General features: G+C 36.1%; 1 protein-coding gene across 3 annotated transcripts in view; it reads left to right on the top strand.

The window, feature by feature from the left end:
- Nucleotides 1-16,022, top strand: part of ATP9B (ATPase phospholipid transporting 9B (putative)) — a 153,370-nt gene that overhangs the window by 95,711 nt on the left and 41,637 nt on the right. For all 3 annotated transcript variants that reach the window (XM_059851270.1, XM_059851261.1, XM_059851279.1), the window contains exon 12: nt 7,946-8,106. In XM_059851270.1, the coding sequence (XP_059707253.1) occupies nt 7,946-8,106 (161 nt within the window). The remainder of the gene's footprint in view (nt 1-7,945; nt 8,107-16,022) is intronic.

Raw genomic sequence — 16,022 nt, 5'->3', positions numbered from 1 at the left:
TGAAGTAAAAATAAAACCAAGTTTTTCTTTCAATATATATCTCAGGCTTTTTGAAACATTTCTTCTCAGTTTGCAGGCTAAGAGGATTTTATACTCAGGAGTAGCTGGCAGCAGAGACAAAAGTTCCGTGCAGGCAAAATGCTCTTTCTCAGGTCCTTTCTCACTTTCTCACATGTTTTTCCATCTATTCTTGAATATTATTCTATGTAAATATACATTCATATTCCTTGTGAATAGAATTCAGATTTAAATGCTTTGAAACAAACTTTGAGATGCTTTGTGTTGTGTGGCTGTTCATTTTTTTAACCTGATTTCCTGTGCAAGAATACGTGGATGGTTGTGTGTGTCTCTGGACCTGTGCTGAGACAGGTTTAATGATGGACGTGGGTATACACAGCAGAGGAGGAGGGAAGTTGTAGAAATGCTCCACCAATTAATGAATCACTGCATACTGCCAATTTTAATTTTTCATTCAAGAATTTTTATTTATTCTTTTGCATTTATTGGCTCATCCATCTTCTGAAAGTTTCGTCAGTCACTTTAATAATCTGTGTGTTGTATCTACTGTATTACTTCATTTACATTTCCATGAGGAAAGGTTGCAGCTCTGATTTCCATCTACTTTGTGGCATAAGCACCAACTTAATATATCAGTGTTTCTCACTGAAGTTTTTTTCCAACTTTCATTAACTTTTAAAATAACAAGGTGTAATAAAATAAAATGTGTGTCATTTACCTAGAAAGAAATTTTAAAAATGCACCTCTGAATTTAATCTCTAGCAAGATGGAAGGAAAACAAATCCTTTCAACTGTTTTAAAGCTTACTTTCAGTTTGAGATAAAATGAAATTGTGGAATTTTAAAATAAGCTTAGACTTTCTGGGTTCTTGTCTTCATTTATTTAATTATATTCTTAATGGAAAAATTGACATGTGTTTTGATAACCTTAGTTCTGACCTCTCTTACCCCAGCCCTGTGTGAGATTAAACTCATTACAAAATGTAATAATCTCTGCTAATAGCTTAATCTAGATAGTCTATGAGGAGATAGTTACTAACACCTTCTTTTGAATGTGGAGTAAAGAAATGTTGGATTTCTGTAGGTATACGTTTTCCAGTATTCAATTTCAAAGATGTCTTTGAAAAAGCTGTAAGGTAATCATACCATTTATGAAATATTATTACACATACTGTGTCATATGTAAAACCTACAAATGCAATCCTTGCTATGAAAATACTACATTTGTGCAGTTGTCTATTTCAAAAAGTTATTTAGACCAGTCAGCCACATGTCTGACAGGTACACTTCAGCCACAGGTCTGAAGTGTAGGTATATTACTATTCCCAATGTTTATGCAAATGAAAGAGCTAGCTCAATTTGTTAGGTCCCTTTTGTAATTCTTTTTTCTTGAAGGAAGTAGTACCTGTTACTGAGCTATTTATTTTCGTTTTACATATATCTCAAAATTTTGCATTTATTTATTTATTTATATATATACAAATTTTACTCAATAAAAATTTTTGAACCAGTTTTCTCTGTGCTAATTTTGCAGTTATTTTGGTACAGCTAATTATCTTAATCTTTGAGAGTGTAAATCATGTTTTTTAACCTATTCAGATTTTAAAAAATGCCATCTCCATTGAGAGTGTTTTAATAATAGTGTGTAATGTGTAAAGCTGCTTATTCTGTATTCTGATCCTTGAAAGACTTGAGTACATGACAGCATCCGTCGAAAAGTCTTGAGTTGAAGCTGTTGATGGCTGAGCTTAAAGAAGGTATAACAAGCACATGTGAAAGGTACATATGAAATATAAATCTAATGTTCCAGTGTAAACTCAAGCACCTTTAAATCCTGCTCTTCCCCCACCCCTGAGAGTTCCATGTCTTAGCAATATTGATCAGATATAAGGAGGATTGTGAGTGCTTAGAAACTCTAAATTTCTTCTGTGCTGTGTACCTAATTTTTTTTTTTTAATTGAAAAAAACCCCGATGAATTAGAGTTTCACTGTGTGAATGTTTTTGGTTGTTGAAGTTTCCAGTATCTTAGATTACTGAAGCAATTATTCTAAATTGATGGGTGGTCTTGAGAAAACGTTTCCAACTGGTAGCTTTTAATAGGAGGAGAGTATGAAATACAGCACAGTCCCTGTATGGATACCGGAATTCAAGGGGCTGTTTTAATAATTTGCGTTCGTGACAAATACGTAGCGAAGTCGGAGAACATATGGTCGCACAGCATCTGACTGCTGCTGCCTTCAGGTGCCAGACTGTGACTGTATGAAGGTGTGGAAGTGTAGCGTTTCGCTGCGGAGGGAGCAGAGCGGTGTGAGCGCTCGCTGCGGTGTCAAAGCCGAGCCGTTCGCTCCGAGCGCCTCTCGCCCAGCGCGGCTGCCGGGCGAGGCTCCGTGCGGCACAGGCGGGCGCGGGCGCCCTCTGCTGACCAAAGCGCGCATGGCAGCGCTGTCCGCACCAGCCTCCCTTTCCGCCTTCGGGCAAGCCGGAGCCAAAGCCAAATATCCCCGGCTTGGCTTCCCTGCTCTGCGTAAAGACTCGTTCTAAGAACAAACAGCGGATTGAAGCATATTTAGAGACAGTACCGTAGTTTACCGAGCCGCAAAAGTGTTAACGAAAGCCAGATTTATGGTCAGAAGGATATTAGGAATGAGTCGTGTTCAGTTTCTCTCGCTGGGATCATTTGAAACAGTATTTTTCACTACAAAAAGAGTAAATCGCTGGCATTCAGGTAAACAAGGATACAATTGAAACAGAAGACACACTTAGGAAGGTTATGAAATCTGTGACTAGCATTTGACAAAACGAGGGCCTTACTTCAAACAGCTGAGCCCTACCAAAGTGCAGTTGTGGAAATAGCTCACTTACAGTTTTTATTGCAGTAGACAACTAGAGACCTAAGCACCTCTAAAATCCTGGAGAGGACTCTCAAGCTTCAGTTTGAGTATCCAGCCTCAGATGATGATGAGTCTGGAAAAGGCAACAATATAAAATGGATGAATAAATGAGGCAGAGAGAGAAAGAACAGTGTGAGTCCTCTTTTTTTTTTTTTTTTTTTCTTAGAGAATTATAGCTATTTCTATTTATAAAAGGAAATTCTGCATCCAAAGTGATTACTTTATTTCAACACACATAAATATTAATTTATGAATAGTGTGTTAAAGTAAAGCCAGGCAAGTCGGGTAATTTCAAAACATAATACTAGTAGTCTGCTTTTAAGAGCAGTTAAACTTCTGGTTTTAAATATGCATCAAAACACTACAAAAATGTACTTGAGCTTCTGTTTCATTGGACAATGAACTGTATTTCTTTTTGAGTTCTAAAATTTCTGCTGTTTTCAATGCCTATGTGTTGGAGACAGACTGATTTATCTAAGAATACAGAGAAGTAATTTGTTGCTTTGGGGATACAATTAACACTAAATATCTAAAATTATTTGTTGCAATCAGTGTAGAAATTACATAATTCAGTTCCATAAAACTGCAGTATTAACATGATACCAAATATTTCACTTTGCTCAAAGGTTCAGTTGCATGGAGTATGAATATTTTTTTTTGCCAAAGGTAAGACAGAAAATGTTACTGGAATCAAATGACCTATTTTCTGGTAATTACTTCTGCATAAGTCAAATGGAGTGGACTAAATAAGTAAAGTTTATTTCAGCTTTATGGACTTAAGTAGACCAGTCCTCCCCCTGCATTATTACTCAATTCTAAAATTAATAAAACTTGTAAAAGGTTTTTAGTGCTTCAGAAAATGTTTTCAAGGTTTCATTGTTGCTCTTGCAGCTAAACCAGTGATGAGACTATGTTTGAAAATTGATATCAGAAAAAGCAGGGATAGGTGACTTTTTTTACTAAATGGTCACTTTATGTATTTTTGTGTTTTCTTTGCTTTTCCCACCTTTGAATGTACTGATTAAAAGAATGAGAAAGATATTGATTAAACAGAGTACCATACTGTATGCAAGATTTGGTAATTTTGACATTAATCAGGTCAGGTTTGTGGAGAAACATATTTGTGCAGACTATTGCATGAGTAGAGGGAATTAAGGCAAGATGCTTCCTAAACCTGAATTTACTTGTTTTGATTCATAGTTATATTATCTTAATGTGGTTACTGGGATTGCTGAGCAGCCAAGACTTTGAATCATAGGAGACTTGAGAAAGAAGAAACACTTACAGATTCCAAAGTTGCTCTTTGTGGTTTTAGTGTCAAAGATTAAGGTAGATAGATAAGGATGTGTCTCTTTATTTAGCCTTTAAACACAGATTAGTAATCTGTTATTTCCAGGGACTGTGGGGAGGGTTTAACAGATTATTGGAGAAAGTCTTGGGGGTTTGGATAAATGCAGCTGATTGTACAGTAGAATATATATAATTTTTTATAAATTATGGAATGCTACTAATCATTTTTGTTAGGCAAACCTTGTTTTTGTCATTCTGAAGCTGAAAGATGTATTATTTGAATTTTAGTCTTTTTTAATATTTACCATTACATACCTTTTACATCTAAGTGTAGGCTACAATTCATGGAAACGTATATAATAGACTAGTATTCAAGGCTTAATAAATTAATTTCAGAGTATGTATTAAGAATAGGAAAGAAAATTTTTATGTTTACAGTGCAAATTAAAACCCAAGTCCCTCTCAAACATGCATACCATGAAATTTCATTGTCGTCAATGTAGTGTTTGGCAGTGCAGAACCAGGCTGATTACTGAAATATAATTACCTTTGTGGAGGAATTTGGTTGCAGGGGGAAGTCTGTCCTAAGACTGTGCCTTAATACTTCAATAGTATTAAAGTAGGGCATTTAAAGGCTATTCATGACCAATTATTTCTAATGCACTTTAAACTGTAATTGAATAAAAAATGGCTGCACTAGACTATTTTGAGAAATCTTTACCATTTTATAACATTTAATTATCAAATTTTGCATTTCAGAATTCTAGCATTTTAAAAGTTCTCATTTTCAAAGTAATATACATTTTATAGTGCTAAAAGAATTGTTCTATTGCTACAATAATAGCTTCAGAAGATGACCTTTCCTAAAAGTTAAGCATTTAGGGTGGGAAAAGCAATATTGTTGTTCAGATTGTATTTCAGTAACCAGAAAAGTTCTTGTTGTTTTCAGCTTTTTAATTAAATTAAGATTTTTCTCATAAGATAATAAATTATACCTTGTGGCCCAAAATGTAAAGTGTAGACTTTGAATCATTGCCTCATTCAAATATGAAGTATTTTAAAAACTTGTCAGCTTTTTTACCACACAAGTAGACAATTGATGGTATAAGCCATTACTTTATTGAGAACCATTAGCTATTTAAAACTCTGTGCATAAATTAAAGAGGAGCTAAATGGATTTGTGGTTGTTACCATTAGTAGCATTTTAAATTATACAGGCAATTATTGTGTTCATTTTCATTATCGCAGAGCAGCCCCTTTGCAAAACTATTGTGGTTTTCTTAGACATTATGTACAAATTTTCCCTTGGAGATTAAAATTTCCAGTGGTGTGTTTAATTTTGTTAAGTTGTTTCAAATAGAACAAATATTATGACAAGTAGAAGAAAATTTGTTTTACTAATATGGGAAATAGCAATAAACGTGCAAAATTACTCCAATTCTGAATTCATCTATTTCTAATATTTTCATTGTTATTCCAGTTACTATTTTCCAAAGAAAAGAAATAGCTTTTGTGAGATGGCATATTTTACAAATGCTTTGGTAAAATGACAGTCTAGTTAAAATGAAGTCTATCCACTTTTCCAATATTCAGATGAATTTTAGAGAATGTTAGTGTGTTTCTACATGAAATTTATCTGGATAGTTCAACAGTATTTCATTAGTTGACTGCAGAAGTTATTTAAGTGGAAAGGCACAGAATTAAACTAATTAAGTATCTTTTAGTACATTGGAGTAACTAGTTTTTGAGAAATGGAGAATGCATTTCTGATAAAACTTACTTTCTTTGTGTGCCTTCTTAAGCAGAAGTTTGCAATTGCCTTCACTTAACTGTAGTAAAGAAAAACATTGGCATTTACTATGGCCAATAGTATGATCTATATTAAAAAGAATTATTAGTGGCAAATCAAGTGTTCTTGAACAAAAGATATGTAGTGTGAGAAGTTTTTCAGCATTGACTTTTTTATTGTCATAATAGCTCTCCAAACACATTTTTTTTTTGGGTCCCAAACTTAAATTCACATCTGTCTTCATCAATTAGAAAGGTAATAATGCTTTGAGCTAACTACATATCAGTGTGCAGTGGACTAAATTTAACTTTTCTGTCCTAAAAGTGGCATTCTTTCCAAAGAAGCTCTTTATTCATTTCTGTTCTGGGGTGGGGTTTTTTATGGGGGGTGGAGAGGGGAGAGATAGGCTTTCACTACCATGATGCAGGGGAAAAAAAAGTGTGAGGTAGTAGTTATGCATATTGCAAGACAGTGATTCTTTATTTTATTACAAAAAAAGACCAACTCTAGAAGGCCAGATTAAATCATTCCTTTCACTTTTTAATGGGATTTGGATGAATAGAGTAAAATATGCACTTTGCATTCATTGATAGCATCTTTAGGTTGAGGTAATTGAGTCTTTTTTCCCTGACTGAATGAATAATGACTTCATCTGATCCTCAGCGAGGCCTGAAACTTAGGCTGCCTTTGTCAACGCAAAAAGATCTGGGCTTTGAAACATGCTCTACTTCCCTGGCTTCATTTTTCTTCATTTTAATCCAAAAACCTATTTTTCTCAATAATTCAAGCATAAACTATGTAGTAGTTGAAGCAGCGGAAATTGCAAGATATTTGTCCTCGTTGTGCTGCTTTTTAAATGCAGCTGATAAATCAGCCACTGTGGTCTTCAGCTGCCTGATTCTCTAGGGAAGGGACAGCCCATGTGTAAGCAAGATTGCTGGAATTTTTAAGAACTATATTTAAAGTGCTTCTTTTGCAGACTGTTTGTTATCTAAGGAAGTGTTATGTTTTACTGCTCTTACTGGCAAGGCTTGGAGATAAAAGGGGCATCTGTGATGGGGCCTAGGAAACTGTTCCTGACATGATTTTCCCACATATTTTACTGACTACTAGACCATCCCAAAAAGTGGAGTAAAAATACCTTAGCTTACATCATACATTATTGAAATGGTGAGAGTCTTAGTTACATAGCTTAAATATATTTTTTTCATGAGAAACAGTGTGTGAAGGATAGCTTCTCCTAATGTTTTCCTTAAAATGTTTCTAAATCAAATATCTTTTTATTCATGTGAAGTCGAAGCCCTGTTTCACTATATTGGTTTGAAAATGGATATTCCACTTGATTGTTGTTTTTATTATTATATTGGATAAGTGAAAGCTTTATACAATTCAAAGTCATTTCTGTGCATTGGTTCAGATTTACAGAGTGGGATGAGAGTGTAGTGACGAGTTGCAGTGCACTTGTCACATGAATAAGAAGTCACAGGCTCCATCCCATGTGCCTGTTTGTTCTGGAATCTAACAGGTATTTGATCTTCTAGGAGTCAATGAGCTCCCTACAAATGTAATACACCGTGCCAGTATTTTTGCTGCAAGCATGACAGAAGAAAATTGTCCCTGCTCATTTGTTCATCTGTAATTATCTTTTCTCCTTGCCCTTCTGTGTCCCTGTCCTAGAACAAGGAATGGAGAAGGGATGTGTCAGTCTTGAAGGCTTGGCCAGGACAGTTCACAATGGTTCTAGCAATTGTTATTGCCACAAAACCAGGGAACATCTTTTGTGTGCAAACATAGGAATAACAATCAATGCAATTATCAAAGTTCAGTTAATAGTTGCAAGTGCATGGATTTTTAATAGGTAGGAATAACCAAAGCAAATAATCGCTAATTGTTTGCATTGCAGAAGCATAAAGTAAGAAAAACTCCTGACTAACTTGATTTCTTTTTCTTCCTCCAGGTTGGCTTGCTAGACCTGGAGCTGAATCAACTGACCAAAGCCCTGTTTTTGGCTTTAGTTGCACTATCAGTGGTTATGGTCACTTTGCAAGGATTTGTAGGCCCGTGGTATCGCAACCTTTTCCGGTTCCTCCTCCTGTTTTCCTATATCATCCCAATCAGGTATGTAGAAGAATGAAAGCAAAACACAGTTGCCTAATTTTACTGTATGTGACTTTCTTGAAATTTATACTTGCTTCTTATTGCAAAGGAAATTGATCTTATCAGGAAGCTGAAGGAGAAGGTGCCAACAAATCTGCTGATTCTTGAAGGATCACTGTACAGAAAACAATACTGTTGTATTTTTTTTGTATAATGTTCATCTTGCTGGAGTAATCAGGATATCTAATCCTTTGCTAGCATAAATGTATTAATAAGGATACAAGGTATATGAGAAGGTGGTTTCAGGAAGCATGCAGTTTAATGAACTGCTAGACACATTACGGAATTTTATTTTTAATGCCTAAATACTTAAAATGTTCCATTTCTCTGGTTAAAATATAGGCATTTTACCCCAATAATGATTAATTTAAATTGGATGGCTGAATAATGTAAGTGCTCTTTTACAATGAGAGGAGTTTTAACGTGTAACCAAGTAGAGGCTTGCCCTGAATTAATTAATTCATTAAGCATGAGTACTGTATATTCAAATTGCAGATAAACTGGAACACGAAATAATATCCATGTGTGTAATCAAGTCTTCTGTAGACACAGAAGTGAGAACACTGCCCCTGAACTGAATTATTTTCTTTGCATGGGTATTGCCTTTGCAAAATGGAAATACAGTTTCCTGTTAAAATACCCAGTGTTTAGATTAGGGTAATTGTTAATTTTAGATCCTCTTTAGAACTGTTCAGTTTGAGATACATCATTCAGTAAGCCCGGTGATCAGCCAGAGTTAGCAGCATCTAAACTGTAGCTAGATTTAAGACCTGTCCCCTCAGGCATCCACACAATATTTAAGTTCACGTAGTAAAGAAAAGAAAAATAGCAGGAGGATTTCATTAGGCCTTTTAATCTAAGCTTACATTACTTACATGTTACTGTGATCACATTTTTAAAGTACATGTCTGTGTGAAGGAATTGTATCATATTTGACCAATGGGATGCTCAGGTAGCCTCTGTCTTAACATTTTATGCTTAGGACTTTATTTTTATAGTACTTTTGTATTGCAAGAGAAACTGATTCTATGGGAAGTTGAAAGAAAAGGTTCTGGCAAATCTGCTGGAACCACAATTTTGGGATATCTTTCTAAACACTGTCACTGTCATAACTCCTTTACTGCTTGAATGATGCTGTTAAATCATATTGCCATCCCACCCCCCCCACCATTACACACACAGTTACTGAGTATTAAGCAATTTACCCATTTTATCCATGTGAAGAGGCAAAAAGGCCTCCATTCAAATGTTTAAGTCTACATTTTACTCAGACATGTAATGTACTTTAAAACTTCCTGGGGAGGTGAAAAAAGAGGATCACTTCTAGCTGAAGGATAACTTTTAACCATTTTATTGTCTTAGTTACTGGATGTAAGAGGATTAAGGCCATATAGGTGTTGTAAGTAAATTTTACTTTATATTGAAAGTTCAACATATGCCATTAAAAAAACATTTTCACTGAGCAGCTCATTTTCAATGTGAGAGTTCTACAGTGGACTTGTGGAATAGCTTTTCTCCAAAAATAACTTCTAGTTTGCATCTAATCCAATTTACAATTGTTTGTGAGAGATAATATAAAAACTAAAAGTATTAGAGAATAAGGTTGGTTTAGTTCATCAGACAGGAATTTATCACAGAATGCTTTCCTCCCTAGAGATTTATCTGTTTCTCTACCAAATTTTCTGCAACTGGAACTTCATAAATACAGGGTTGCTTCCCACACTGTCAGCAAGATGAACAACTCAATCATGCTGGTGTTCAGACTTGACTACACTTCCCTTCCTTCCTTCTGTATGTTAAGCATGGGAATGACTTAATGTTTAGGCTGTATTTTGAGTGTAAACTCAGAGATGAAAATTACAAAGCAAATGACATTGAAGCACCAGGTGTTGTATCCTCCCATTATTTTAAAAATAGCTATGTGGGGGAAATAATGAACTTAAAGATGTAAATGAAATGTCAGAGATTAGAATTCACTGGTAGAAGCAAAGCATATCTGGACTCAGGCACACATGAAATGTGTTGCTTGATAGTTTTAGAGAATTCAGGAAGTTTCTAATTGTGGAGCTTTTTTGCAGTTCTGTTTGGCTTTTGGTTTGCAGAGCAAGGAAACTTCCAGGTATGCAATAAAAATAGTTTTTCATGGCTAGACGTGTTTGGTGAAGATCATCAGGAAGATGATGATAGAGTTAGCAGAGTTTAACTGATCTCTGTGCAGCCTCCCCTATAATTAGTAGGAAGAGAAACTTTTCAGATGCTTCAGAAAGAAGTTGGTTCCTTGTGTTTCAGCTGCATCCTAAATACTAGTCTAGATCACTGTTGCTTCACTTTGCGCAGGGTATTACTGTGGGGTATGTAAGACTTTAGAAGTATAAACAAAAAACAACTATTAAAAAAAATCCAACAGCAAAGCAAAATAAAAACCACCCTGATAAGCAACACTTACCTACCCCCCACCTTCAAAAAATCAACTTCCAACATTGCTCACATTCTGTGGTGTACAAGGAATCAAGAAAAATGGAGAAAAGTAGTAATAAACAGCTATCAGAAGCTCAGTCCATCTTTAAACTGTTTGTAAGTTAGAATCATTGTGCACAAAATGTTTTGAACAGCCCCATACCTCCAGAAACTTTTGGCCCTTGAAAGTGTTTATGTCGTTGATGTTTACTTTTTCCATATGCAGAAACCGTAGCCCAGGGAGCCTCCACAGGCAATCTGCTGCCCCAAAAAGTCAAGCTATTTTAATTTCTTAAGATTTATCAGGGAAAGAGGGTATAAAGCAAGTCCTGTTCAAAACAAAGTAAATCTCTCTGTGATTATCTTCATCCATTACCTGAGTTTTTCCATGTTCCTTAGCATTTTTAGGCATTTTCCTAGCTGACTCTAGCCAACTAGACTGTATCACTTAGTGCAGTTGTCACATAGCAAGCTAGCAGGATGTGTATGCCCTCAGGTGTGTCCCTGCTGCTGCTCTTTGTGATACCAGTGTGGAAGTTCTTAAGTCTGTGTTGTCGCCTTTACTTTTTTAATAAGGTGCTTTTGTTGAACAACTTGTATTTTTTGGATTGTCTGCTTTCTGAATGACAAGGGCCAGAGGGCAATAACAGTCATGCTAATGAAAAGCCAGCAGCCTGGGTGGAGGAAGATTTTTGAGTTTTAAGTGCAAGAGAATAGAAGAGGTTTTAATCAGTATGGGGTGCAAGATACCAACTACTACTGAGATGGAAATTCCAATGTTTGTGTATATGGGTGTAGGAAAGATGTTAAGGCTGTTAGAGAGCCTTGTCACAAAATGTCTCTGTTCTTTTCCCTGGCCTTGAGTACTAAAATGGCTTTATCAGCTCACTTGAGCTATTATAGCAAATGGTTCAGAAAGCCCAAGCCAAAGAAAAGACTTAGTGATGGCACTGCCCCACCAACTGGATTCCCCACAGTCCATCACCAGTGGACTATGTTAATTCATTATCCAGTCTTCTTCACCACCTTGAAAGACAAAGTGAGTTGCACTTTGTGTTGAGGTCTTCTGTATGTTTGGGTGTAGTTTTAAAAAATAAATAAATAACTAAATAATGTAGCCAGGAAATTTTTTAAAGATAATTAGCCAAAAACCATTTGGTGAAATTGCTGCCTCATGTACTGACATGTGAGTCTTGTAGCTGTATGTACTTCTACTTAGCTATTAAGAACTGGAGAGGATTTAACATAAAATTATAAGATATTGATTGGGTATCTGTTAAAAATGTATATCACCAAGGCTCCATATTTAGTAGCAGTTTAGAAGGATCCTTTAGTTTTAGTGTGAACAGAAGCAGAAATGTCTCTTGTCCTTTCCTTTGTACACCCCAAGGCTCCTTGTCACTGAGCTGTTCTGCCAAAAGAAGCTGTCCCAGATGACTGGAAGGAACTGCCTTGCACTTTAGTAAAGTTTTGGGGCACTACATGGTTCCCAGCTGGGTTTTTTTCAGGGTCTTTAAGAGAAGCACTTAAATCAAATCCTTCAAGTATGTCAGTCTTTTCTCAGGGGCAGTGAGGAAAACACTGCTAGGAGGTCTAATGTCTGAAATTCATTAATAACCTCTCAAATCCCAGATCATACAGATATTAATTTCTGTGTTTTCTTGAGATCCAGGGAACTCATACCTATGCAGGCTGTCTAATAGCCAGAAGCAACTATGCTGTGTTCAATCATGCTGTAGCTTCTGCTGTATTGGAAATTATCTGTATAATCTATAGGTGTGAGAGTATCAGTATATGAAGTCTTACACAGAGAGACAGAATATATATTAGATATATGATGCAAAGGTTTCAGTGTGGAAGAGCCATCTAGTGTATTGTGCTTTACCATTTAATGATATATAATGCAATCTCTATAGAGACTGAAAAACATTATATGATGCTTCATGACATTTTGCTAATTAATTTTGCAGCAGAAGTTAAGGTGTGTCTCTCTTGTGCTAGGACTGTCTTACCCTGTCCAGTGTGGCGCTGTACTACTGCCTGAGCTAGCTTTTTGCTTCTCTTAAAATGTCTGATATTTATGCTACACAGAAAAAACACAAAATCAAAAAGTTATTTAGATTAGAGGAGACTTAAAAGATCATCAAGGCCAACTATTAACCCAGCACTGCTAAGTCCACCACTAAAACATTTCCCTAAGTGCTAGTCAGATCTGTGGGTCTTTTAAAATACCTCCTGAGATCTAGACTCTACCACTTCCCTGGGCAGCTAGTTCTAATGCTTGGCAACAGTTCTGGTGAGGAAATTTTTCCTAATATCCAATCTAGAGTTCCCCTGGTGTGACTTGAAGCTGTTTCCTTTTGAGACCGACCCCCACCCGGCTACACCCTCTTTCAAGGCAGCTGTACAGTGATAAGGTCACCCCTGAGCCTCCTTTGCTCCAGGCTGAACACCCCCAGCTCCCTCAGCTACTCCTCACAGGACTTGTGCTCCAGAAGCTTCCCCAGCTTTGTTGCCCTTCTGTGGACACGCTCCAGCACCTCAATGTGCTGCATTTTTGTAGGGAAGGGCTCAAAACTGAGCACAGGGTTCAAAACACAGCCTGACCAGTGGTGGGTACAGGACCATCGCTGCCCTGCTCCTGCTGGCCACACTATTGCTGATGCAGGCCAGGGCCATTGGCCTTCTTGGCCACCTGGGCACTGCTGGCTCAGGTTCATCACTGCCAACCAGCACCCCCAGGTCCTTTTCTGCTGGGCAGCTTTCCATCCAGTCTGTCCCCAGCCTGTGGAGCTGCCTGGGGTTGTTGTGACCCAAGGGCAGGACCTGGCAGCCGTCCTTGCTGACCCTCATACAATGGCCTCTGCCCATTGACACAGCCTGTCCAAACCCCTCTGTAGGTCCTTCCTGCCCTCCAGTGGATCAACACCCCCACCCAGCTTGCTGTCCTCCACAAACTTACTCAGGAGGAGCTAGATCCCCTTGTCCTGATCATTATTACAGATACTTACAAAACAGGACTGGCCACAATACTGAGCACAATCAGGCTAAAAGAGAAGTCATTTTTCAAACTGATCTATTGTAGTAAATCTTGCTCCTTTCAAATCTTGCAACATTGTCTATTTGCTTCTAAGTTATTTTTCTGGTTTTACACCAAGTAATACTGAATTTGTGTAGAATATACAAAAAAAAATACAAAAACCCATGTTTTAAATATTATTTGTATTGGACCTCCAATATCAATATTGTTACATTGGTATAAGAGGCCTAATGAAGGACAGCATCTGAGCTGGTAAATGTGATAATGACAAACATTTTTCATAGGACGTGATCACTGTCACTCTGATCTGCACATGCTACATCTCTTGGACAAAGGTGCTTGTTTGACAGACATGTGGGGTTGGGGTTTTTTGCATTTTTCTGTGTTTTAAGCCCATAAGAAATTCACAGATCATTTTTTTCATTAATTATTCCCTAGATTTCCTCCTGGATTTTTAAGGTCTATCTGTTACAACATGTAATTATCTGGGTGGCATTTGGCCCTTGAAAAACTGCATCTACCACAGTCACTGTAGCAATATAGAGTTGATACACATTTTTTTGCCACAAATATTTAATTCCAAATGTGTGGGGTTGAGTCTCTTTTAAAGTTGCATTAACTCCCAGGGTTTCATGCAAAATGCTATGTGTACCTTCCTTAATTTTCTTTTATATGCTCACATAATAAACAAAATTTAGAAAAATTAGTGCAAGAGAAATAGTGAGACCAGTTATGAAGCAAACAGGAATACAGTTCTGAGGCTCTTCTTGGAGGTGCCAAACAGATAGCAAAAAAAGCTAAATAAAAAAATTTGTATAGTGGACAAAACACAAAGGAATATTATATTCCATTTTACTTGTCAAATAAAATCTGAGAGATGGGGAAATTAAAGGATGACCTATAGGTTGATTTTTATTTGCTTCGATCTTTATATGATATTGTGCTTAAATGAAGTAACTTCTCTTTTTTTCTATTTTTATCTGTTTAATGCCAGTTAATACCAGTTACTAGGCTCCAAAAAATCAGTTTCTGTGAAGATTTAACTTTCCAGGTGTGTTGAATTGAAAATATTTTTGGTTGTTTCTTGACCAATATTTTAAAAACTATTCCATTTTTTTTCTACATTTTGAATAATGTATATATCAGTGTATAGTTTATGGCTGTTTCAAGAAAGTAGGGATATGTTAAGAAGGTTAGAGGATGTAGCCATAGGGGATTTGGTAGAGTTTTTGGTAATAATGGGACCCAAATATCACCTTCAGTATCATTTTCATAGAGAAGGAAATCCAGAAAATAAGACTCAATCTCAATTACCTCATTTATTTTAGAAAGTAGATACCACTTTGTGTACTCAGACTGTATCTAGAGTTCTGGCAGTGCTCTGGTGTTTTGGTTACAAAATTCTTACATATACAGAACTGCTCAGGAAGTTAGGAAAGAAATCTACTATCTAATTTTTTAGTCAAAATCAGACAAAACTTATTTGAGACAATATCACTTTGTTCACAAAATTGTCCTTGCTAACTTCATTAGGTCTTGAGTGCTTTTCACTGAGTCATGAATGGTAGAATGTTACTGGAGTTTCTAAATGTATTTGTCAAACTTTCTCAGTGAAGGCCCTTGCTTATTGGCAAATTTGTCCTTTTGAAAAAAAAAAAAAAAAAACAACAAATCAGACACCTTTAGAAGGTGTCATTACATCATTACAATTTGTGACAAAAAAAAAAAAAAAAGACATTTAGAAGTCCTGTAAATAGGAATGTTTAATCTAAAACACTGGTGTTGTTTTTGAGGGAATAAGAGCAGAACTATTCGTTTTTAACATGTACTTAAAGCAGTGTGGATTCTGAAATGTTGTCCTGAAGCTGAATTGAAGAGAAACCCTGGCTCTTAATGGAATAAATCCCCAAGTTGGATAAAAATTGCCTTAGGATTGCCTGCTCTAGGGTAACTAGTGCTGAGGTGGAGAGAAAAGAAACATATCACTGTGTTTGCTAAATATGCTCATTCTCTGCAACAGCCTTCAAATTCCTATATTAACATACTCTGCCTAAATATTGCATGTTAATTGGCTTGCTAAAAATTAGTATTACTAATGTAACAGTTGCTAATGCTACATTGGATGCTGTTCTGTGTGTTTTCATGAATAACTGATGTGTTTGAAGTTTGTTAATTTGGATTAAATTGAGAAGGATTTGAAAACTGGTGAATTTAAAATGTTTTGTTTATATAATGAGGTTTCCTAAAGTCTGGAAAGAAATTATGAGAAATGATAGCTAATATTATGAGGCACTGAAAGTAGCTTTATTTTGAGTAAGCTTAGTGTCTCCTTGTTTTATTATGTAAAAATTCTTGGACTTTTCAGTGATTTATTTTTATC

This window comes from Haemorhous mexicanus, chromosome 1 (assembly GCF_027477595.1).
Source record: "Haemorhous mexicanus isolate bHaeMex1 chromosome 1, bHaeMex1.pri, whole genome shotgun sequence".
Classification (NCBI taxonomy): domain Eukaryota; kingdom Metazoa; phylum Chordata; class Aves; order Passeriformes; family Fringillidae; genus Haemorhous; species Haemorhous mexicanus.
This window is presented reverse-complemented; position numbering and strand designations above follow the sequence as displayed.